Source organism: Betta splendens, chromosome 5 (assembly GCF_900634795.4).
Source record: "Betta splendens chromosome 5, fBetSpl5.4, whole genome shotgun sequence".
Taxonomy (NCBI): domain Eukaryota; kingdom Metazoa; phylum Chordata; class Actinopteri; order Anabantiformes; family Osphronemidae; genus Betta; species Betta splendens.
Genome location: NC_040885.2, coordinates 18,856,584 through 18,879,275, shown reverse-complemented (window position 1 = coordinate 18,879,275; position 22,692 = coordinate 18,856,584). Strand labels below are relative to the sequence as shown.

At 53.9% G+C, this 22,692-nt stretch overlaps 4 protein-coding genes and 1 long non-coding RNA gene across 10 annotated transcripts in view; 2 read left to right on the top strand and 3 right to left on the bottom strand.

Annotated features, from left to right (window-relative positions):
- Positions 1 to 32: 32 nt before the first annotated feature.
- Positions 33 to 2,696, bottom strand: LOC114855752 (deoxyribonuclease-1-like). 4 transcript variants are annotated; one of them, XM_029151179.3, is made up of 10 exons: positions 2,569 to 2,696; positions 2,006 to 2,099; positions 1,826 to 1,920; positions 1,636 to 1,713; positions 1,311 to 1,423; positions 1,132 to 1,244; positions 809 to 963; positions 640 to 736; positions 453 to 570; positions 33 to 292 (listed from the first exon to the last, which is right to left on the bottom strand). In XM_029151179.3, exons 3-10 carry the CDS (start codon positions 1,915 to 1,917, stop codon positions 171 to 173), a joined length of 888 nt encoding a protein of 295 aa, XP_029007012.2. In that variant the 5' UTR covers positions 1,918 to 1,920; positions 2,006 to 2,099; positions 2,569 to 2,696; the 3' UTR covers positions 33 to 170. The 4 variants fall into 4 exon arrangements, with proteins under 4 accessions (XP_029007012.2, XP_055364829.1, XP_055364828.1 ...); XM_055508854.1 differs by having other exon boundaries at positions 388 to 736; XM_055508853.1 differs by having other exon boundaries at positions 453 to 736.
- A 1,196-nt stretch (positions 2,697 to 3,892) lies between these two features.
- On the bottom strand, positions 3,893 to 7,250 carry sec13 (SEC13 homolog, nuclear pore and COPII coat complex component). Its single transcript, XM_029151180.2, has 9 exons — positions 7,093 to 7,250; positions 6,861 to 6,905; positions 6,250 to 6,365; positions 5,949 to 6,100; positions 5,724 to 5,857; positions 5,460 to 5,593; positions 5,188 to 5,308; positions 4,894 to 5,040; positions 3,893 to 4,799 (listed from the first exon to the last, which is right to left on the bottom strand). Exons 1-9 carry the CDS (start codon positions 7,093 to 7,095, stop codon positions 4,689 to 4,691), a joined length of 963 nt encoding a protein of 320 aa, XP_029007013.1. The 5' UTR covers positions 7,096 to 7,250; the 3' UTR covers positions 3,893 to 4,688.
- Positions 7,251 to 7,499: 249 nt separating this feature from the next.
- cand2 (cullin-associated and neddylation-dissociated 2 (putative)) lies at positions 7,500 to 17,605 on the top strand. Of its 2 annotated transcripts, none has more exons than XM_055508851.1 (24): positions 7,500 to 7,680; positions 8,163 to 8,306; positions 8,399 to 8,553; positions 8,803 to 8,926; positions 9,054 to 9,111; positions 9,182 to 9,380; positions 9,461 to 9,566; positions 9,670 to 9,803; positions 9,876 to 10,165; positions 10,280 to 10,421; positions 10,646 to 10,764; positions 10,982 to 11,137; positions 11,214 to 11,435; positions 11,511 to 11,717; positions 11,869 to 12,056; positions 12,130 to 12,286; positions 14,565 to 14,705; positions 14,788 to 14,927; positions 14,993 to 15,168; positions 15,344 to 15,439; positions 16,372 to 16,541; positions 16,615 to 16,779; positions 16,864 to 16,971; positions 17,044 to 17,605. In XM_055508851.1, the coding sequence occupies exons 1-24, from the start codon at positions 7,613 to 7,615 to the stop codon at positions 17,320 to 17,322; spliced, it is 3,744 nt and encodes a 1,247-aa protein (XP_055364826.1). In that variant the 5' UTR covers positions 7,500 to 7,612; the 3' UTR covers positions 17,323 to 17,605. The 2 variants fall into 2 exon arrangements, with proteins under 2 accessions (XP_055364826.1, XP_029006421.1); XM_029150588.3 differs by having other exon boundaries at positions 7,501 to 7,680; positions 9,870 to 10,165.
- LOC121202251 (uncharacterized) lies at positions 7,629 to 9,300 on the bottom strand. Its single transcript, XR_008694680.1, has 3 exons — positions 9,165 to 9,300; positions 8,103 to 8,906; positions 7,629 to 7,747 (listed from the first exon to the last, which is right to left on the bottom strand). It is a non-coding gene; the product is annotated as an uncharacterized LOC121202251 (long non-coding RNA).
- Positions 17,606 to 19,032: 1,427 nt separating the features above from the next.
- grip2b (glutamate receptor interacting protein 2b) overlaps positions 19,033 to 22,692 on the top strand; it is a 105,214-nt gene continuing 101,554 nt past the window's right edge. For both annotated transcript variants that reach the window (XM_029151964.3, XM_029151963.3), the window contains exon 1: positions 19,033 to 19,329. In XM_029151964.3, the coding sequence (XP_029007797.1) occupies positions 19,275 to 19,329 (55 nt within the window). In that variant the 5' untranslated portion in view covers positions 19,033 to 19,274. The remainder of the gene's footprint in view (positions 19,330 to 22,692) is intronic.

The window sequence follows — 22,692 nt, the reverse complement described above, 5'->3', positions numbered from 1 at the left end:
TGTGGTGAAGTGTCGGTCGCTTCAGACGTACACAAACTTTAATTTCAATTTAATATTTTCAACAGCAGCAGCAGCAGCAGGTGTCCACTGGTCGTAATCCTTCACATTAAACACTTCACATTTTAATTCAGTTTTCTGAAATGTATAAAACCAGTTTCACTGCATCCGCTTCACTTGATGACGCGTCTTCTCTTCGTGGGCGCTTTGGCAGCAGCAGGTGCGTCTCCACTCTTCTTCTTTGGTGCTGGATTTCTCTTCTTCACTGCCGTTGGCTCCGTCTTCTTCTGTGGTCCTGTCGGTTTAATTGAACATAAAACGCTGAAATACTAACACACATTTGTGCAAAATAGTTCTGTAACAATTATGATGAAATATGAAATATTCCACTTTAATGTTTGGATGTTGAGCCACAGTGGAACAATGACTGTGACGCTGATGCTGAGGACTTGAACCTTTCTTTGGAGCCCTCCCCTTGGTTGCTGCCGTGGGTCTCGTTGGAGCTGCATCCTCCTGGTTCTGATCCGTCTTCAGCTCCACCTCCACAGGGTAGTGGTCGCTGACACTGAGGGTCTTACAAACACGGAGCTTTAGGAGACGTCGCTCTGTCAGGTGATTGGAGCTCGCTGTTGTGTGTCTTACTTCCTCATCCGTCAGGTTGAACTCTTCCTGGTAGTTGAAGGACTTGGCTGATCCAGAGACGACCGCTTCCAGCATCTTCTCCCCATAAACCACGATCCTGTGGGAACAAAGCGACGGCCGCGGTCAGTGACGGACTCCGGCGCCGCGGCCGACGTCGCCGACGCGTCACCTGTCGTAGGTGTTGTCGTTGTTGTTGCTGCTGGTGGTGTCGACGTCGTCAGTGATCAGCCAGTGATACGGCTCAGAGCAGATGCGCATCGTTTGCTTCTTCCTCTTGGAGAGATAACGACCATCTGCGTTGAAGTCGCCCAGAATCATGATGTTCTGAAAAAGACAGAATCACATCATAATTAACCCGTCATTACAACACAGCACCTTTGAGTTTGTGAGAGGGACAGCACAATTCATGCCCCGCTCTTTCTCTCTCTGTCTCCCTCGCTCTCTCTCCCTCGCCCCCCCCTCTCTCATGATGCTCCAGGGCATCACACCTACATCAGACCCCCAGTTGCTCCTGACGGCCTGGACCACGTCGTGCAGCTCGTCCAGCTCCTTCAGAGAGTCCTCTGGTTTGGTGTGGACTGGGATCAGGATCAGGTCCTTCACAGCTGGCGACATTCACCGACATTCAGAGGGAGTAACACTCTCAGTCATTGTTACAGAGGTGCTCAGACCTGTGTCTGGACAGCTGAAGCGCAGCACGAAGGGTTCCCTGGCGAAGGCGTCCTCGTCTCCAGCCTGGTTGTCTTCATACTGGTAACAGTCCGTCAGCGTCGCCTCGTCAGATCTGAGACATTCAACACACACACATGCACACGCACACCCACACCCACGCGCACGCACGCACACACACACACACACACACACACACACACACACACACACACACACACACACACACACACACACACACACACACACACACACACACACACACACACACACAGTGAAGTGCATCTGCATCCATGAAGCGTGATGCTCTGTTTGTCGATCTTCTACCTGTAGAAACAGACAAACTTCTCCTTGTAGGTGTCTCGGCCCAGCTGGCAGCTGGCGGTCATGGAGTAGGAGCCGCAGCTGTGGTCAACCACAACCAACACGTGTGAGTTTGTGACGGTGCGTGTGTGTGTGTGTGTGTCATAATGAGGCACGTCTGTCAGTGAGTAGCTGAGCTCGACGCCTCTCTCACCCAGCGGCGTTGAGCTCCTTCAGCAGCTTCTCCATGGCTTTGCCGCTCTTATCCACCACCTCCAGCATCACCACTATGCTGTAGCGGGACATGATCTGGAAGAAGCCCGCGTGTTGCTGTGAACACACTCGACCCGTGTCCTGCACGTCCTGTGTGTGAAGTGTTGCCGTCCACGCTTACCTGAGTCAGACAACGCACCACCCGCCTTGTCTGAAACTTTTTTTATGCCCAGATTTTTGGCGTTGAAGGATGCGATCTTCATTCTGACTTTATCCTGACAGAAAATGATTTGAGCAAATATAAGAGACATAAATAAATATCATAGATATCATAAATATCATACATATAAATATAAAAGGCACTGTGAAATGACAAATAAACAAAGAGGAAACTGGGCTCTGTGGGTTTTGGTTTACTGTGTGTGAGCTGCTGCTTTTCCTTTTGAAGTTGATGTGTGCAAGAATTTATAATATGCACAAGTTTCTTCCTCTTTCCAAGTTAAGAGTATTTCAACAGTTCAACAGTTCTCATCATATCAGCATTTCAGTAAAGCAGCAGGTCAGAACACTTGCACTTATCAGAGTTCAGCTTCTTCCTGTTGCTGCTCACGAAGACAAAGAGCTGTTGACACTTGACACACATCATCCGCTGATGTGACACCTTTCACTTTCGCTTTGTTGTATTAAAAATTAAAGAAGAATTAAAGAAAGAATTAAAGACTGAAGGAAGAAGAGAGGACTCACCTGCTGGCGTCAATGAAAGTAAAGTGTGTGAGCGAGTTGTTGATGTGACAGAAGACAGAGCAGCTGAAGACCAGAGAGACAGGAAGTGTCTCTACAACCACAAACACACTGCAGCTACATGTACAGACAATGGACACGCCCAGCGCCGCTGGCCGCTTCCTGTCTGCACGCCTGAAGCTCTTAAAAGTCAATAACCTTTTTTAGCTGATTTAAATGTAGAACCATTACTTTTTTATGTTATTGCTTTGTGTTTGACCCCTCCTGCTCCCTGAAAGTCACTAACTCATCTTGTTTATTCTTTTATTAAGTCCATTTACTGGTCGTGACCCGTTAAAGCATCCGACACACAACAACTGGTTTAATCAGATACATGTTTAGATATGTTTAGTCCTTCACCTGCAGTTATTACACACCTGCACATAAATATGACTAAGCAGACTTTGTGGCCGACCTGAAGCTCTGCTGACCCCTAGTGACCTCAAAACCACACGACACCCATTGGAGTTGTCTGCTGTATAAAACTACTAATTATCTTTGTAGATCACAACGGACAAGACGACACACAGACTAAAAAAACAACTTGTTATATTATTATTTGTTTGCTGATAATAACAAAGTCTGACTGGAAATAAGGAACAGCTGGAAGAAGCAAAGTCTTTGTGGGTGAGGCTCTTTTTCAGGTTGGGGTCCTGTCCTGAAGGCGGCAGAGGCATTAAACCTTAAACCTAAACCATTAATCCAGAAATGAAGTAGACTTCTGTCAAATCACCATTAGGGTCATTTTCTTATTCTTTACATTGCTCATCGTAAAGAATAAATTACCCAATCAATTAATTTTTTGCTTAAATGTATTTTATATTTTATCTTATATTTTACTAATTGGTTTGATTTGATTGGTTACTTCCTCCTCATCCTTTATCCGGTCAATTCAAACTTTCTAATGCTGACCCCTAGCTGCGACCAAACCACCCTCTTACTCAGCCTCCTCATCATCACTGATCGATTGGGTCTGAAAGAAGCTGTAAATCTGAGCAGAGCAGAATGTTGGCGCTCTCTCAGTTTTATCACTGAGCCTGTTGAGTTTATCTATCTATAATTTCCATTTATCGCTTAGTTGGTAAAGGGCATCAGCCACAAACCACCAGATCAATAACGTCGAAGGTGTTGTCATTATTCTGCTGGTCGTGGTGGCCCAACCGTCTGTAATAAAGTCCCCCAGAATCATAATGTTCTGCAGAAGATAAGCACATCATCATCATCTCCAACATAAAAAAAGAAAGAAGATCTCCCTGTGGAGCTTCAGCTGTGAAAATAAAACCGGTCATAGTTTAAAGTTTATATTTATTTAATTACATCAATGAAAAAAACATCAGTGGTTTCTGATTCAACAATTGAAAGATAAAACTCAGACTGTCTACATATTGATTTTTCTTTTGGTTGCCATGGAAATGTAGTGGCTGATGAATTAAGGCAGATTCTGAATTTACAACACTAGTGGATGTAATGGCCACCGACCTCCTGCATGTGTTAAAGAATCAACTCAATAAACTCTGAATGAATCCATATGTGAATTTAATTTTCATCTGGCGTTGGGACAGTCGACAGTCTTCTTTGTTTTCTCTGATTTTCTTTCTTTGTTACACTCTTTCACAACAAATTCACAATCAGTTTCATGGTTGAATGTCGAGGTCTTTCCTGCCAAACTAAAAGCTTAACGGGCACATTTGAAGGGGCATCGTTGTCCCCGTAGAGGGTGGAATGTTTGGGAATCACAGGATGAGTTGTGTTTTAGGGTTTGGTTTGAACCAGCACTTTTGCTGTTTAGAGGATGCTGGGAAAAATCAAAACCTAAACAAATGGTACAGCTGATAAAAAAAAGAAATGATCAGTTATGTTTGCATTTCAAGACTTTATCAAAATGGACAAACTGAAACACTGAAGGTTTTTTCCCTTACTAATCAACTGTGACGCAGGTCTAGAGCAGAAGCCAAACTCACGTTCAAGCCTGGATCGACAATCATAAATGAAGCTCAGTCTCTGTGGACAATGTGTTATTGTCAGATTAAGTGTCCAGTTTAAGTCATCTCTGAAACGTGGGGTAAATCCTATAGAGTCGGGGGTCACTGCTCGTTCTGCTGTGTGTCTGTGATGGTGGACACGGCACCCTGGCCCTTGCTGACGTCACTGATACACGCCCACTGTCCGTCCATCGACTCCTTCCACAGCGTCACCTAAGAAGAGACGTGTGTAAATAGGACTCAGGCGTTAGCTCTGGTGTTGATGATCAGACAGGTACCGATTTGTGCATCACTTCATATACTCTACCTTGTTGTCTCCTCCTGAAACAGCCAGTATATTTCCAGTGATAGACCAGCTAACGTGCCAGACAACATCGTTGAACTTGTGGAGCAGTTTGGCCGACCAGGTGTTGCCTGCAGGGTCGTTGCATGTCCAGATGAACACACGTCCGTCCTGAACAGGTTGAAAACAGGTGCTTGATCAAAAATAAAATCTACTGGTTTCTCTAAACAGATATTTTCTGGTCCTTGTTTTGTTTTTGGTACAAATACAAAAAGTCATTATCATAAAAGACTACCTAGTGTAGTAAACAAATCTGACCTGGGAGCAGCTAGCGATGGTGCTGGTGGGAAGACCAATAGACGGGGCCCAGCCAACATCTCTCACCCAGTCACTGTGAGCCTCCAGCTTCTGATCCTCCTTCCACTGACCGTCTTCTTCTCTGGAGGTCAAAAGTGACAGTAAAGACATTACTGTTTATGTTTTTGATCTTGTATGATTAACTCACATTACACGTTTTCTTCACGCGATTAATCCAGTATGCTTCTCTGTCATATAGTCACAAAGCAAACAGCAGAGCGGAATTAACATACTTCCAGAGTTTGACCAGGTTGTCGCAGCCTCCGGACACAAAGCGTTTGACGTAGTTTGGCTTCTGTCCTGACGGCTGGTCAATCAGGCTGCCAGGAACTACGGCTGGAGCCCAGCTCACTGCGTTACAGCCGATCTGCAGGACAGTTACATGTTATTAACAAACACAAACAGGCAAACACAATACTGAGACATACACACTGGAGATATTCAGAGGTTTAGGGCAACACTTCAGTCATCATAGAGAACATCAGCGTCAAACTCACTGTGTGTGCGTTGCTGATCTTCTTCACATCCCACTGCTGATCCCCAGTAAACGTGAGAAGGGAAATTGCCCCATCTGAGCTGCCACAGGCCAGGATCAGACCAAACTCATAGGGTCCCCAGCAAACAGAGTTCACTGTAGACACACATTTACATGTTGGAAGCCTCCAGACAACTAAACCTTATAGACGTTCATTAATTAATGCAGAAATATAAGTTCTTCTGACCTGATGATTCGTGCCCTGTGTATTCATACATCTTGTCCCAGGCGCCGTTCTCCTCCTTCCAGATGATGACTTTTCGGTCATATGAACACGAAGCCAAGATGTTTCCAAACATGGGATGAGCCCACGCGACTTGCCACACGGGGCCTTCATGGCTGCAGATACAGAAAGCAAATTGAAGATACAGATAACTTGAATCTGTGGTGTAACTTAATGTAGTAAACATATTTAATAACAGTACGTGAAGAGACGTCACTTGGGCCTTTTCCCAGCTGTATCTCACCGTCCTGGTTCTCAGTCTTACCCTCTGAGGTCTGCCACAAGAATCTGGCCCCCATTCCTGACATCAAAGATCTTCACGGTGCGATCAGAGGAACATGTAGCAAGCCGAGTACCATAGTAATCCATCTGAGCATCGTGCTACAAAACACAGAACACCAGCACGTTTGATGTGAATGAGTACAACGCACTTTCAATTTTACATGAATGTGTTTTACAATTCAGTTTCAAACAAACACAACTTAGTCGTGTTTGTGTCCACCCGGGTTACGCTATTATTCACTTTGCCTGCACATCCCAGTGACATGTGAATTTTACAAGCGTGGCAGGGCCCTAAACAAGAGTTTACAAGCTCAACGTGTTTTGAGACACTGATTTGATTGATAGTAATGCTTTAGGACATTGTTAGCTACTAAACTATTTCTATGAAACATTGGAGATTATAATAAGCAGAAAATAAAAGCATGTGTGTAGTGCACACAGAATGAGTAAGCCACCAGAATTTATTATGACCCTCGTATTTGTTACAGCTACAGTATAAGTATATTCATTAAATTAAAGTAACCTCTGTAGCCCATGCTAATGTTAGACTTAATTAACAGCCAATAAATAGTGAAGGAGCGTTTGACAACTCACAATCATGTCCTCGTGGGACGTGTCCACTGTATTGATGACGGAAACCTGAAACACATAAAAATGACACTTAGGTTACTTTGATGTGCTTTGAATGTTATCTTTCTGCTACTAGCCGCTCTGCTAACGAGAAGCTAGCAACTTGGGAACGTCAGCAGCTAATGGTAATATTAAATAACACAAACGCCAGTAAACAGCTTCATCGACAGATCAGATTAACGGTTATCAGACTCACCATGACTAAAAAAGAACTAAAGACCACCCAACAGATTATCCCTTAAGTGATTAATAAATGAATCAGTCAGCTGCACCAAATACTCCGACGTGGCAACAAGTATAGAAGCCGCTTCTCGTAGTGTCCGTCTGACTGTTTCTACCGCCAGAAACAAGATAGGCTCGGTAAAGGTTCCGTATACAAAATATATAAATAAATAGAAAGGTTTAAATTGAATATATTATTAGAAACACACAGACAAACCTACGGCCTAACAAATATATAGTTTTCGTGTCGCACGTTAAATAACCTGCAAAGTAAAGTTTTTGTGTTCCTGGTGCGACAACAAGCGTCGTGTCCACACGGTGGCGCCACACACTCGAAAAGGCATTTGCCCCGTTTATTTTTATCTGAGCCCACAGAGTGTCAGGTTCTCCCCCACCGAGCCTGGGTCCCGTGTCTTATGACTGGATCCTGTCTCGCCATGTTGCTGGGTTAAAGTTTTCTCATCTGATCGTAGAAAAACGTTCCAGGCGCCGAAATGTCGAGCGTTTCTTACCTCATCTCCAACCTGCTGGAGAAAATGACATCCACCGACAAAGACTTCAGGTAGAACAGAGGCGACGGTTCTGAGCTCGGACTCATGTTGTGTAACGGTTCGAGTACGACAGAAGAGCTGTGCATTAATAAACAACAGGCCAGTAATTAGAGTAAAAGTAGTCACTGTGCAGAAAGATGCATTTTATGAAATGATTTATTACGAGTATTGATTCAGTCATATGTAAAAACTACTTTAATGCTGCAGATAGTACTGAGACTAGTTAACTTTACTCCCTATATTATTGTGGTTGACCTGGATGCATGTTATTGCCACTATTAATATTATATTTTAAAGATTCAAAGCACCAGATTTCTGACGTCCTCGCTGAGACAAAGGCAGCGTGAAATCCAAACATATTCAGTTTACAATGAGCAGTGACAAAGAAAAGCCTTCATTTTAGTCAAGTACACAAGTACACACAGACACTCACAGGCGCTTTAATGCCTGAACCTGAGGAAATCACGCGTGAACGGTGTCTGCATGGTTCCAGGTTCATGGCCACCAACGACCTGATGCTGGAGCTGCAGAAGGACAGCATCAAACTGGACAAGGACAGTGAGAATAAAGTGGTGATGATGCTCCTCAAACTGCTGGAGGACAAGAACGGGGAGGTGCAGAACCTGGCTGTGAAATGGTACCAAACAAACCGCTGCATTTGCCAAATAGACTCTTTAATCTGTACCTGAAAAGCCTCAGGGCAGCTGTGATGTGTTTGGGTTGTTTCAGTCTGGCCCCGTTGGTGAGTAAAGTGAAGGAGCCTCAGGTGGAGATGATGGTGGACGTCCTGTGCTCGAACATGATGTCGGACAAGGAGCAGCTGAGGGACATCTCCAGTATGGGACTGAAGACTGTGATCGCTGAGCTGCCGCTGCTTTCGTCAGGTGTGTGAAACCTCAGCAGAAGTTAGAAGCTGTTAGGTTCCACTGAATGACACTTATTTCAACAAGTGACAGGAGATATTTGACTGTTAGTTGGTGTCTCATTTGTTGAATCTCACTGACAGAAACACTTTTCAAAATGGTTCTTGCTGTCATTCCAGAACTTTTTATTCTAATCACAATCACAGAACAAGAAGCAGACAAAATCACAGTTTGTCTTCTTCGTTGAGCTGTGTTTTTCTGGGTTGCCAGGTTTGACCCTGACGATAGGCGTGTGTAAGAAGATAACCTCGCAGCTGATCGGTGCCATGGCCAAACAGGAGGACGTGTCAGTTCAGTTGGAGGCTCTGGACATCCTGTCGGACATGTTGGGAAGGTGGAAATATTAAAACAACATAAGATACTCAATTCCTTTATAGAAAACGTAATCCTAACTACTGATACAAGGACTAGATGTCAGGAGCGCACTTTCAGTTCGTCAGCTGCTGTTTCTGTACCTGCAGACTGAGCGGAGCACTGGTGGGTTTCCACAGCTCTCTGCTCTCCAGTCTGCTGCCACAGGTGAGGAACGCGCCTCCTGCGCAGCGTTTCGCAGCAGCGTCACCGGTACCAACCTGCTCCTCGCCCACAGCTGACCAGCCCCAGGATGGCCGTGAGGAAGCGCTCCATCCTGGCGCTCGGCCTGCTGGTGCCCTGCTGCAGCGCCGCGCTCTTCTCCCAGCTCACCCAGCACCTGCTGGCGGCGCTGGCCCAGGGCCCGGCCGCGGCGCTGGCCAGGACCTACGTGCAGTGCCTGGCGACGGTCAGCCGGCAGGGCGGCCACCGCGTGGGTGAGCGCCGCGCCCGCTGAGCAGCACAGAGACCCGCTGGGCGGTTCTGAACCCCGTGTGGCCGTGTCTCTGCCCTGTAGGTGAGCATTTAGAGAAGCTGGTGCCCGTGGTGGTGAGACTCACCGGCGTGGAGGATGACGAGCTCAGAGAACACTGCTTCCAGGCCTTCGAAGCCTTCGTTTGCAGGTCAACATCAGCCTTGTGTTTCATTTGTGAATCACTGAAATCAGTTCCTCATCAAAATGAGGTTAAAAACACAGTTCCTGGTGTTGTGTTTCCTCACTGACAGATGTCCGAAGGAGATGTCTCCTCATGTCGCCACGGTGACTCAACTGTGCCTTAAGTTCATGACCTTTGACCCGAACTATAACTATGATGACGAGGAGGAGGAGGACAGCATGGACGTGGAGGAGGAGCCGGACGGTTGGTCCTGGTCGTGAGTCTGTTGTGAGGTTCTAAAGTCCCCTCTCATCCTGTGACTGTGTCCAGAATCAGACGACGAGTACAGCGACGACGACGACATGAGCTGGAAGGTGCGCCGCTCCTCCATCAAGTGTCTGGAGGCTGTGATCAGCACTCGGAGGGACCTCCTGCTCTCCTTCTACTCCTCCGTGTGCCCCGCTCTGCTCGCCCGCTTCAAGGAGCGCGAGGAGAACGTGAGGGCGGACGTGTTCAGCGCCTTTTCAGCGCTGCTGAGACAAACGCGGGTCCGATGGAGTCACCGCGGCCTCATCGGGTCGGACGCGGCGACGGAGGAGCCGGCGCTCGGCCCGTTGAAGGAGCAGGTAGAGGTCCAGGAGGTCCCGGAGCTCCAGAGAGGCTTCTTCTGACGCCGAACGCCCGCTAATGCACCGACGCCGCTTCATCCACAACAACACAAACATTTGGTCTTTGTGCAGGTGCCGGTGATCGTTAAAGCGCTGCACAAACAGCTGAAGGAGAAGAGCATCAAGTCCAGACAGGGCTGCTTCTGTGTCCTCACTGAGCTGGCTCACACTGTACCTGGAGCCCTGGAGCCGCACATCCCTGCGCTGATACCAGGTCCGCACGCACAGATACATACACACACGCACGCACGCACGCACGCACGCACGCACGCACGCACGCACGCACGCGCACACACACACACACACACACACACACACACACACACGCACACGCACACGCACACACACTTTCTCTTGTGCTTTAATCTTTGCTTATTTTCCTGCTGCTTCATCCTCCTTCCGTCCTCCCTTCGTTTTCTTCTCCTTCGTCCTCTTCAGGCGTCGTCTTCTCGCTGACAGACAGGTCCACCTCCTCCACCATGAGGATCGACGCCCTGTCCTTCTTCCACGTTCTCCTCCTCTCTCACCCTCCTCAAGCCTTTCAGCCACACATGCAGGTTCTTTAACATAATGATTTTAGCGCTTTATTGACAGCAGACAAGAGAAATGACGTAGGCTAAAGCTAAAGCGGCCACAACGTGTCCATCAGTGATTCATGTGAAGCAGCGAGCTGCTCCTCAGTGTTAATATCTGAGACCTTGAAGACCTTGAACTCGGCTACAGACAGTGGGACACATGAACTCAGACGCTCTTCTTCTGCTGCCGCCTCTGCAGGTGCTGCTGCCCCCGGTGGTGGCGTGCGTGGAGGACGGCTTCTATAAAATCGCCTCGGAGGCGCTGCAGGTCACACAGCAGCTGGTCAGAGTCATGAGGCCGCAGGGACAGAGCGCCGCGGATGCAGGATTCGACCCCACGCCGTTCATCAGAGAGGTGACGTATGAGGGACCGTCTCGGGCGCAGGAACAGAGGTTCCGCCCTGCTCAGACTGTGTGTTGGGACCTCCCAGGTTTTCACCGTGACCCTGAAGAGGCTGAAAGCCACCGACATCGACCAGGAGGTGAAGGAGCGGGCTATTTCCTGCATGGGCCACATGCTGAGCCACCTCGGGGACCACCTGCGCGCGGAGCTGCAGGGGGTCCTGTCCATCTTCCTGGAGAGGTTGAAGAACGAGATCACGAGACTGACAGCGGTGCGAACCATCGCCCTCATCGCCGCCGCGCCCATTAAGGTTCAGCTGCACGTTCATGGTGTTTGAGGCCAAACGCGCCTTCTGCAGGACACTGACTCTGCTTGGCTCGTCCAGATGGAGCTGTCCTCCATCCTGACAGAGACGCTGTCTGTGCTGGGCTCCTTCCTGAGGAAGAACCAGCGCGCGCTGAAGCTCAGCACGCTGGCGTGCGTGACGGCGCTGCTCACGCACCACGCGGCCAGCGTGGAGGCCGGCGCCCTGGAGCCGGTGCTCAGCGAGCTGCCGGCGCTGGTGGACGAGGGCGACATGCACGTGTCCCAGGTGGGGGTCGTTGATGCGGGGTCTGAGGACGATACTGTTCCCAGCAGTGGGACTGACGTTTACACGGGGGCACCGGCCTTTGACCTTTGACCTGCAGACACATAACGCTCCAGGCGGGTTCTGACCAACGCCTGCTTTAACCTCTGTGCAGGTCTCCGTGGCCTTGCTGACCTGCATGGCCAGAACCTGTCCCGGCTCCCTGGCCCAGCTCAGCTCCTCGGTGCTGCCCGGGCTCTTCAGGCTGGTCCACTCCCCGCTGCTGCAGGGCGGCGCGCTGGCCGCCATCGTGGACTTCCTGCAGGCGCTGGTGCGGTCCAAAGCCAGCAGCCTGAGCTGCAGGTGAGAACCGGGCCGGAACTCACGCCCGCGTCCGACCCGCTTTCATCCTGTCCTCTCCTCCGTCTCCACTCAGCCAGCTGCTGGAGGCTCTCACTGAGCCCTTCCACCGCCCTCAGCCGTGTGCAGACCTCCACAGACAGTCCTTCCACTCCGCCGCCCGCTGCGTGGCTGCTGTGGCCTCCGCCTGCCCCAAGGAGGCGCCGGGCATCGTGTCGGGCCTCCTGCAGGAGGTGCGTGGCCTTGTGGCTCCCCGGTCCCGTCTGCTCCTCCGTCCCGTCCCGTCTGCTCCTCCGTCCCGTCCCGTCCGCTCCTCCTCCGTCCCGTCTTCTCCTCCGTCCCGTCCGCTCCTCCTCCGTCCCGTCCCGTCTGCTCCTCCTCCGTCCCGTCCCGTCTGCTCCTCCTCTGTCCCGTCTGCTCCTTCGTCCCGTCTGCTCCTCCCGTCCCGTCCCGTCTGCTCCTCCTCTGTCCCGTCTGCTCCTTCGTCCCGTCCGCTCCTCCTCCGTCCCGTCTGCTCCTCCGTCCCGTCCCGTCCCGTCCGCTCCTCCTCCGTCCCGTCTGCTCCTCCCGTCCCGTCCCATCCGCTCCTCCTCTGTCCCGTCCCGTCCGCTCCTCCTCCGTCCCGTCCCGTCCGCTCCTCCTCCGTCCCGTCTGCTCCTCCGTCCCGTCTGCTCCTCCGTCCCGTCCCGTCCGCTCCTCCGTCCCGTCCCGTCTTCTCCTCCGTCCCGTCTTCTCCTCCGTCCCGTCTGCTCCTCCTCTGTCCCGTCTGCTCCTTCGTCCCGTCTGCTCCTCCCGTCCCGTCCCGTCTGCTCCTCCTCTGTCCCGTCTGCTCCTTCGTCCCGTCCGCTCCTCCTCCGTCCCGTCCCGTCTGCTCCTCCTCCGTCCCGTCCCGTCCCGTCCGCTCCTCCTTCGTCCCGTCTTCTCCTCCGTCCCGTCTGCTCCTCCCGTCCCGTCCCGTCCGCTCCTCCTCTGTCCCGTCTGCTCCTTCGTCCCGTCCGCTCCTCCTCCGTCCCGTCCCGTCCGCTCCTCCTCCGTCCCGTCCCGTCCGCTCCTCCTCCGTCCCGTCTGCTCCTCCGTCCCGTCTGCTCCTCCGTCCCGTCCCGTCCCATCCGCTCCTCCTCTGTCCCGTCTGCTCCTTCGTCCCGTCTGCTCCTCCGTCCCGTCTGCTCCTCCGTCCCGTCCCGTCTGCTCCTCCTCCGTCCCGTCCGCTCCTCCTGCGTCCCGTCTGCTCCTCCTCCGTCCCGTCCGCTCCTCCTGCGTCCCGTCCGCTCCTCCTCCGTCCCGTCCGCTCCTCCTCCGTCCCGTCCCGTCCCGTCCGCTCCTCCTTCGTCCCGTCTTCTCCTCCGTCCCGTCTGCTCCTCCCGTCCCGTCCCGTCTGCTCCTCCTCCGTCCCGTCCGCTCCTCCTCCGTCCCGTCTTCTCCTCCGTCCCGTCTGCTCCTCCCGTCCCGTCCCGTCCGCTCCTCCTCCGTCCCGTCTTCTCCTCCGTCCCGTCTGCTCCTCCCGTCCCGTCTCGTCTGCTCCTCCCGTCCCGTCCCATCCGCTCCTCCTCTGTCCCGTCTGCTCCTTCGTCCCGTCTGCTCCTCCGTCCCGTCCGCTCCTCCTCCGTCCCGTCCCGTCCGCTCCTCCTCCGCCCCGTCCCGTCCGCTCCTCCTCTATCCCGTCTGCTCCTTCGTCCCGTCTGCTCCTCCGTCCCGTCCGCTCCTCCTCCGTCCCGTCCGCTCCTCCTCCGTCCCGTCCCGTCCCGTCCGCTCCTCCTCCGTCCCGTATGCTCCTCCTCCGTCCCGTCCCGTCCGCTCCTCCTTCGTCCCGTCTTCTCCTCCGTCCCGTCTGCTCCTCCCGTCCCGTCCCATCCGCTCCTCCTCTGTCCCGTCCGCTCCTTCGTCCCGTCCGCTCCTCCTCCGTCCCGTCCCGTCCGCTCCTCCTCCGTCCCGTCTGCTCCTCCTCCGTCCCGTCCGCTCCTCCTTCGTCCCGTCTCCTCCTCCGTCCCGTCTGCTCCTCCTGTCCCGTCCCATCCGCTCCTCCTCCGTCCCGTCTGCTCCTTCGTCCCGTCTGCTCCTTCGTCCCGTCTGCTCCTCCGTCCCGTCTGCTCCTCCGTCCCGTCCCATCCGCTCCTCCTCTGTCCCGTCTGCTCCTCCTCTGTCCCGTCTGCTCCTCCGTCCCGTCCGGTCCTCCTCCGTCCCGTCCCGTCTGCTCCTCCTGTCCCGTCCCATCCGCTCCTCCTCTGTCCCGTCTGCTCCTCCGTCCCGTCCGGTCCTCCTCCGTCCCGTCCCGTCCGCTCCTCCTTCGTCCCGTCTGCTCCTCCTGTCCCGTCTGCTCCTCCTGTCCCATCCCATCCGCTCCTCCTCCGTCCCGTCTGCTCCTCCTGTCCCGTCTGCTCCTCCTGTCCCATCCCATCCGCTCCTCCTCCGTCCCGTCTGCTCCTCCTCCGTCCCGTCCGCTCCTCCTTCGTCCCGTCTCCTCCTCCGTCCCGTCTCCTCCTGATCCGGTCTCCACCTCCCATCTCTGTGCAGGTGAAGAACGCCGGCTGCCCGGAGCCCGCTCGCATCCTGGCTCTGCTGTGCCTGGGGGAGGTGGGGAGGAGCGGCGGGCTCGAGGGCAGTAAGGAGGTGCAGGGCGTCATCCTGGAGGCCTTCAGCTGCTCCAGCGAGGAGGCAAGACAAGCTTGTGTGCTGCCTCTTCTCCATCACCTTCCAACTGTTGAGACTGATGATCTGCTTCTTCACTGATCATCAGGTGAAGACGGCCGCATCCTGCGCGTTAGGCAGCGTTGCCGTCGGCAACCTGGGGGACTACCTGCCCTTCCTGCTAAAGGAGATCTCCTCCCAGCCTCGGAGGCAGTACCTGCTTCTGCACTCGCTCAAAGAAGTGATCAGGTGAGTGCAGGTCTGCAGACGCGGCTCCTCCCTCGCCTCCTCCTTCACTCTCCCGTCTCTCCCAGTGCCTGTCCTGCCTCCAGCCTCTCCCCCCATGTGGAGTCTGTGTGGGCGTTGCTGTTTAACAGCTGTGAGTGTCAGGAGGAGGGGACCAGGAACCTGGTGTCCGAGTGCCTGGGGAAGCTCACCTTAGTGAACCCTGCTCAGCTGCTGCCTCGGCTCAAACAGCAGCTCAGAGCCGGTACGATGCTTCAGGATCCGTTTCTCAGTCCTGTCTGTTTTATTTGCTGAACAAACTTTAGTCTAACTGGATTCATCATTTGAATCATGTGAAGCTACTGCTGCTACGCTTGATATATTTGAATGTTGTTGTAGTTTATGCGACATCTTCTGACTGGTTTGACTTCCTCTCCCAGCGTCTCCTGTGACGCGCAGCACAGTGGTGACGGCCATTAAGTTCACTATTGTGGACCATCCTGCTCCTGTGGACTCACAGCTGAGGGCCTGCATGGGTAACACGCACACACACACACACGCACGCACGCACACGCACGCACACACACAGACGTACGCACATACACACGCACGCACGCACACACACACACGCACACACACAGACGTACGCACACACAGAGTCTCTCTCACACACACAAACACACACACACACACACACACACACACACACACACACACACACACACACACACACACACACAGAGTCTCACACACACACACACGCACGCACGCACGCACACACACAGACGTACGCACATACACACGCACACACACACATGCACGCACGCACAGAGTCTCACACACACACACACACACACGCACGCACACATGCACACACACATGCACGCACGCACGCACACACGCACACACACAGGCGCACGCACACACACAGACGCACGCACACACACACAGACGTACGCACATACACACGCACACACACATGCACGCACGCACACATGCACGCACGCACACACACATGCATGCACGCAGACACACACGCACACACACATGCACGCACGCACACACACACGCATGCAAACACACACGCACACACACAGACGTACGCACACACACACACGCATGCAAACACACACGCACACACACAGACGTACGCACACACACACACACACACACACATGCACGCTCGCACACACACATGCATGCACGCAAACACACACGCACACACAGACGTACACACATACACACGCACACACACGCACGCACAGACGTACGCACATACACACGCACACATACACACGCACACACACACACGCACACGTAAGCACAAACAAACAAACACTCACGCACGCACGCATGCACACACACACGCAGAGAGTTGCACGCATGCACGCACGCACACGCACACACACACACACACACACACACACACACACACACACACACACACCTTGATGTGTGTGATTGACAGGGGACTTCCTGAAGACGCTGCAGGACGAGGACATCAACGTGCGCCGCGTGGCCTTGGTGATGTTTAACTCTGCAGCTCATAACAAACCAGCGCTGATCCGAGGTCTTCTTCCCAGCGTCATGCCTCACCTGTACAAGGAGACCCAGATCAGGAAGGACCTCATCAGAGAAGTGGGTCCTGGCCCCGCGCTCGTGTGCTGATGATCTCTTCCTGTGCGGCCGCGTCACTGTTTGTGCTCCGCAGGTGGAGATGGGTCCGTTCAAACACACGGTGGACGACGGCTTGGACGTGCGTAAAGCAGCGTTCGAGTGCATGTACAGTCTGCTGGACGGCTGCCTGGACGGGCTGGACGTCCTGCAGTTCCTGGATCACGTAGAGGAGGGACTCAAGGACCATTATGACATCCGGGTGGGCTGTCACATCAGCGTCTCCTTCATGTCTCGCGGTGGAACCAGAACCAGTGACGCTAACATGACCGTTTGTGGGCCGTAGATGCTGACCTTCCTGATGCTGGCCAGACTGGCTGCACTCAGTCCTTCCGCTGTCCTGCAGAGACTGGACCGACTGGTGGAGCCCCTGAAGGCCACCTGCACCACCAAGGTAGGACTCACTGGTGTGGAGAGCAGCCGAAGGAACCGGAGGAACGTTCCTCACCTCCATCCCCCCGTTCAGGTCAAGGCCGGGTCTGTGAAGCAGGAGTTTGAGAAGCAGGAGGAGCTGCGGCGCTCGGCCATGCGCGCCGTCGCCGCCCTGCTGGCCGTGCCCGAGGTGGAGCGCAGCCCCAGCATGGTGGACTTCGCCACCCAGATCCGAAGCAACGCCGACCTGGCGTCCATCTACCAGAGCGTCCAGGGGGGCGTCCAGGGGGGCGTCCAGGGGGGCGTCCAGGGGGGCGTCCAGGGGGGGGAGGGAGGGGGCCCGGGGGCCACAGACAGCATGGATCTGAGCTAATCACCGGGTCTGGGTTTTAATCCACCTCTTTGTTACAGCGTCACGTGAAATTTCAATACTGCTAATTTAAACTCATGTGGGAGTTTTTTCTTAGTTTAAACTAAATGAGTGATGTCTTTGTTTTGGGACTTGACTTCTATCGCTGCAGCCCCGCTCACTAACCACAGGGGGTCGCTGTCCTCCACTCAACCTCCTCCTCTCCGTCCAGCCGGGCGGGGCACGTGACCGCCCGCCCTCAACCCGCTTCTGCTGCACGTCCAATAAAGGCACTTGTTGCGCCTCACGGTTGTTGTTGGCTTTTAATTCTTACAAATCTTCAACTCGAGGATTCTTTTTGTGGAGTTTAGAGTCAATAATGAGACGTGTCACCGGGAGTGAAGTGGAGATCAGTTTTAAATGTGCTCCCCCCACGTCTCAGGCCGGTTCCCTTCGTACCGGGACCAGCGCTCCCTCGTCTGTGACGTCACACGGGTCCACAGAGACCGAGTGATGGAAGATGCAGTAGAGGAGCGTGGCAGCGGTGATTGTCCAAACCTGCAGGCGAGAGAGAAGCTCAACACGTCATTAATCAATCCTGGTTCGCTGACAGCGGTGCAGTGGGTTGATGCCCACAGCAAACACCCGATCAGACGTGGACGCTTGTGCGATGCATTGTGTGGAAAAAACACGCTTTTAGTCGTAGGTCTCCCTGAACCAGCGGACGCCGCATGCGCAACGTCATTCTACGCGAGGAAGCTGCCCACGTGACAACACGCGTCCTCCATCGTCGCGTTTGTCGCGCGCAGTTCCGCGTAGTTTCAAAGCGTCTTCGCTCGCGAGGCCGAGGAAATTGGCCGCGGCTCGTGCGACCTGTAGAAACTGGACAAACAGCGGAACCGGCAGCAGCGCAGGCTCTTTCCACAGAAGCCGATTAACTCCGGACAGACAGGCAATTTCCCTTCAGCTAATGTCCACACCTGCAGACGTGGCCTCTGCTTAATTAGACTTTAAAGGACAGCACTGGGATTTGACTTGGCGGCGCTTTGCTGCAGCTCTGACAACCCAGTTAACAAACCAAGCAGAGCTGTCAGGGACACGAGGTCAACAGCTGCTGCCTCGCGTCGGTCCGGAACGTCGAGGGCGGGTCTGCGGGTTCTGCGTCGGTTCTGACCGTCAGCAGCGTGTGAAGTTCGGTTTCGTCCCACAGCTCGAAGCAGACGCCTCATTAGAACAGCTGGAAACACCTGTGTGGGCGGAACACCTGCGTCTGCTTTCCACACGAAGAGCTCAGACGTGTGTTCACAGCAGGTTACTGTAATATCCATAAAACTCTAAATGTATTGAACACGACTGTACATTAAAACACATGTGCCTCCAGAAGAAAACGGGAAATCCAAAATGTGCAATTTATGCATGTGCACGAGCTGCAAGAGGCTGGAGACAAAGTGATTTAGGAAAACAAGCAGAGGCGGAGAGTGGTCGGTGAACTCTGTCAGCAGAGAGAGAGAGAGGGAGAGAGAGAGAGAGAGGGAGAGGGAGAGAGAGAGAGGGAGAGAGAGAGAGGGAGAGAGAGAGAGGGAGAGAGAGAGAGGGAGAGAGAGAGAGGGAGAGACAGAGAGAGAGAGACAGAGAGGGAGAGAGACAGAGAGAGAGAGGGAGAGAGAGACAGAGAGAGAGAGACAGAGAGGGAGAGAGAGAGAGAGAGAGAGAGACAGAGAGACCACTGGTGCCGCAGCGGGAGCGACCGTCACACGGACTGTGAGCGGGGTCGGAACTGGAGGAGCAGCCGCCGTTCACAGACTGAGTCACTGGGAGACGACACGAAAACAGGGAGAGTCGCTTCACCGCACCGACGGTCGCCTGCGTGTCAGGATCTACTGCCCTCATCATCACCCTCCTCTTCTTCATCACTCACCATCATCACCTCCTCCGCCTCATCTGGACCTCTCCTCTTCCTCCTCTTCCTAAGCACCATGCCGGGCTGGCGGAGGAACCTCACTTTCTGCCTGCAGCGGATGCACGAGGAAGGTAGGAAGGCAAAACAAAATAAACGTGCGGTTGTCTTTGCGCGTGCACGTGGACGCGCGCGCGGTCATTGCTGGGCTATTCCCGTGTAAACGCTCTGTGGAATGTGAGCAGTTTGTTTGTGCGGCCACTTAGAATCTTTGCGGTTTCTGCTTCCTGTGTTTGGAGTTTCCTGGTTCACTGAAGTGCGCGTGCACGCGTTTTCTGGGCTGATTGAGAAGCACCTGCAGCTTGGGAAGAGCGCGTGTGTGTGCGTGCGTGCGTGAGTGTGCGTGGACACGCTTGTCTGCTGGAGCTGCGCGCTGTGCGCACACGTGTCACTACGGGTTTGTTCCGCCGTTTCAGCGGAGATTGCGCAAGACAAGGCTACTGATGCTGGCAGGTCAGGGTGCGCGTGTGTGCGCGCGCTCGCGTGTGTGTGCGTGAGAGAGGGAGAGCCAGACCGGGAGAAACGCTGTGTGGCGGTCCTGCAGCATGAACGCGGCGCAGGAGCGATCATTTCATTCACGTTCCCCGTGTTTTAAAGCCTCGTATGGTTCAAGCTGATCCCAGAACAGCTCGCTGACACAAACAAAACCTGATAAATGAAACTGCAGCAAACAGACTCAAAGCAATGAATTCAAATGTATGATGCATTTTTCAGGGTTCCACTATGGATCTTGTCAAAAGTAGCACAAACCGGCCGTTCTGTGCAGACGGCGCCGTGTTTGTCGTTTACTTGGACTCACTTCACTGTGGTTCTGACTCCTGATGAACCGTCCGGCCGGGCGGCGCTGACCCGGTATCGCTGGGCAGGAGGCAGGCGGCTGCTGGGCTCCACCCACAGTCCGGGTCCCGTGAACTCGTGGGTCGTGTTTGTTCTGAAGGACCTTCAGCTGCTGCGTCCTCCACTTCCTGTGAGATCCGTGACCCGGTTCTGAGCTGAGTCTGTGGCCGTTTAGCTGCTGCTGTGTGATTTGGAGTTCACAGAAAACGCTCCATAAACCAATGGGTTTCACAGGTTGGCGTGGCAGGAATTCTGCAGTGCCTCAACCCCGAGGGACCAATTGGATTTTCAGTGGCGAGCCAGAACTTACAGACCCAAAGTCCTCGTGAATGAATCGAAGCGCGTCCCTGCAGCCAGGTTCTGAAATCCTCTGCAAAGCCTCCTCTGGAGAGCGGCGCTGCGGCGAACGGACTCCCAACGAGCCTGAGCTCCAGAACCGTGATCAGAGAACGGGTCACCGCGCGTCGAGACGCACGAAGAGGACGGACGCTGGATTCTGACCCGTCTGAGTGTGACAGCGGCTCGGCGCCGTCTGGTTCTGCTCAGACCTGGAGCCGGCCCGGTCCGGTTCTGACCCGCTGGGCCTTTAGAAGCAGCTTCACTGTTTGACCCGAACGTCCGGCTCCCCTGTTGAATGGCAGATTACAGATAAGCAGCAATGTTTGTGTGAAAAGAGCAGCCGTCATCCGTCATGTGGGAGAAACGTAAGGTTACAGAGAATAACGGCCCCTTTAATCTGCATGAAATAAGGGGAAACGAGAATAAGAGAGAGGCGAGATTAAAAAGCAGAGGAGAACGATGGAAGGCCCGGTCTCTTATCAGCTGGAGGAGCAGATCCCATTAATCAGGGAAGTAGTACATCAAATAATGTGCTGCTTAGTGGAGAGCGGCCCGTGATTGTGTGAGTCTGAGGTAAACTGAGCGTGAGACGGAGCAGAAAACGCCACAAACCTTTTAATGAGACAGGAGCGGAGCCGAGGGACGAGGTCACGGAGGGCGCGAGGAGGAGGAGGCGGTTCTGACGGGTCCACGTCCGCTGAGGCGTCTCTGTCCAGCACGCTGGACGGGACCGGCTGAGCTTCTGGTTCAGTTCTGTGGATCCAGTTCTGTGGATCCAGTTCTGTGGATCCAGTGTTGTGGATCCAGTTCTGTGGATCCAGCTCGGTGTCGTCCATCAGCTGATGTGAGCAGACATCCGCTATTCAGCCACTGGGTCGTGTTGTATGTGTAAACTGTGCAGACGGGTCCGGCCCGGGTCCGGCCCGGGTCCACTCGGCCGCCGCTGGGTGGGTTACTCACCACAGACACTATGAACGCTGAGTGTCAGCTTTAGGGGCAGACGATGGGAGGAGCTTTGAGCAGCAGCGTTACACAATCTGGGCCAATGACTGTTTGTTGTGTGAATCAGTGACTTTTGTTGGCATCGGTGGGTTTGAGTTTGAGTTGCTGCAGGTTGAATTGTTTCAGGCAGGAAGTGACGGCAGGCGATGCGTTCACTGACCGTCGTGACGGGAGCGTTTGGGAGTCGAGGCCTCGTGTTTGTCGCGTGTCAGAGAGCTGTGCTGTGGTTCTGTGGACGTTCAGCTCTGTTTCGGACAGAGCCGCGTCCCAGCGGCGACCTGCGTGTGCAGCGTGTGTGTGCAGTGTGTGTGTGTGTGCAGCGTGTGTTTGAGAGTGTAGCCCGTGTGTGCAGCGTGTGTGTGCAGTGCAGCGTGTGCAGTGTGTGTAGCGCGTGTGCAGTGTGTGTGTGTGTGCAGCGTGTGTTTGTGAGTGTAGCCCGTGTGTGCAGCGTGTGTGTGCAGTGCAGCGTGTGCAGTGTGTGTAGCGCGTGTGCAGTGTGTGTGTGCAGCGCGCGTGTGTGTGTGTGCAGCGCGCGTGTGTGTGTGTGCAGTGTGTGTGTGTGCAGTGTGTGTGTGTGTGCAGTGTGTGTGTGCAGTGTGTGTGCAGCACGTGCAGTGTGTGTGTGTGTGTGTGTGTGTGTGTGTGTGCAGTGTGTGCAGTGTGTGTGTGTGTGTGTGCAGCGCGTGTAGCGCGTGTGTGCAGTGTGTGCAGTGTGTGAAGCGCGTTTGTGCAGTGTGTGTGTGTGTGTGTAGTGTGTGTGTGTGTGTGCAGTGTGTGCAGCGTGTGTGTGCAGTGTGTGCAGCGACTGCAGTTTGTCCAGCGTGTGTGTGTGTGTGTGCAGTGTGTGTGTGCAGCGTGTGTTTGTGAGTGTAGCGCGTGTGTGCAGTGTGTGAAGCGTGCGTGTCCAGCGTGTGTGTGTGTGTGTGCAGTGTGTGAAGCGTGCAGCGTGTGTGTGTAGCGTGTGTGTGTGTGCAGCGTGTGTGTGTGCAGCGTGCGTGTCCAGCGTGTGTGTGTGTGTGCAGCGTGTGCAGCGTGCGTGTGCAGCGTGTGCAGCGTGTGTGTGTGTGTGTGTGTGTGTGCGTGTGCAGCGTGCGTGTGCAGCGTGTGCAGCGTGCATGTGTGTGTGCAGCGTGTGCAGGGTGCGTGTGCAGCCTGTGTGTGTGTGTGTGTGTGTGCAGTGTGTGAAGCGTGCGTGTCCAGCGTGTGCAGCGTGTGTGTGCAGCGTGTGTGTGTGTGTGTGTGCAGCGTGTGTGTGGTGT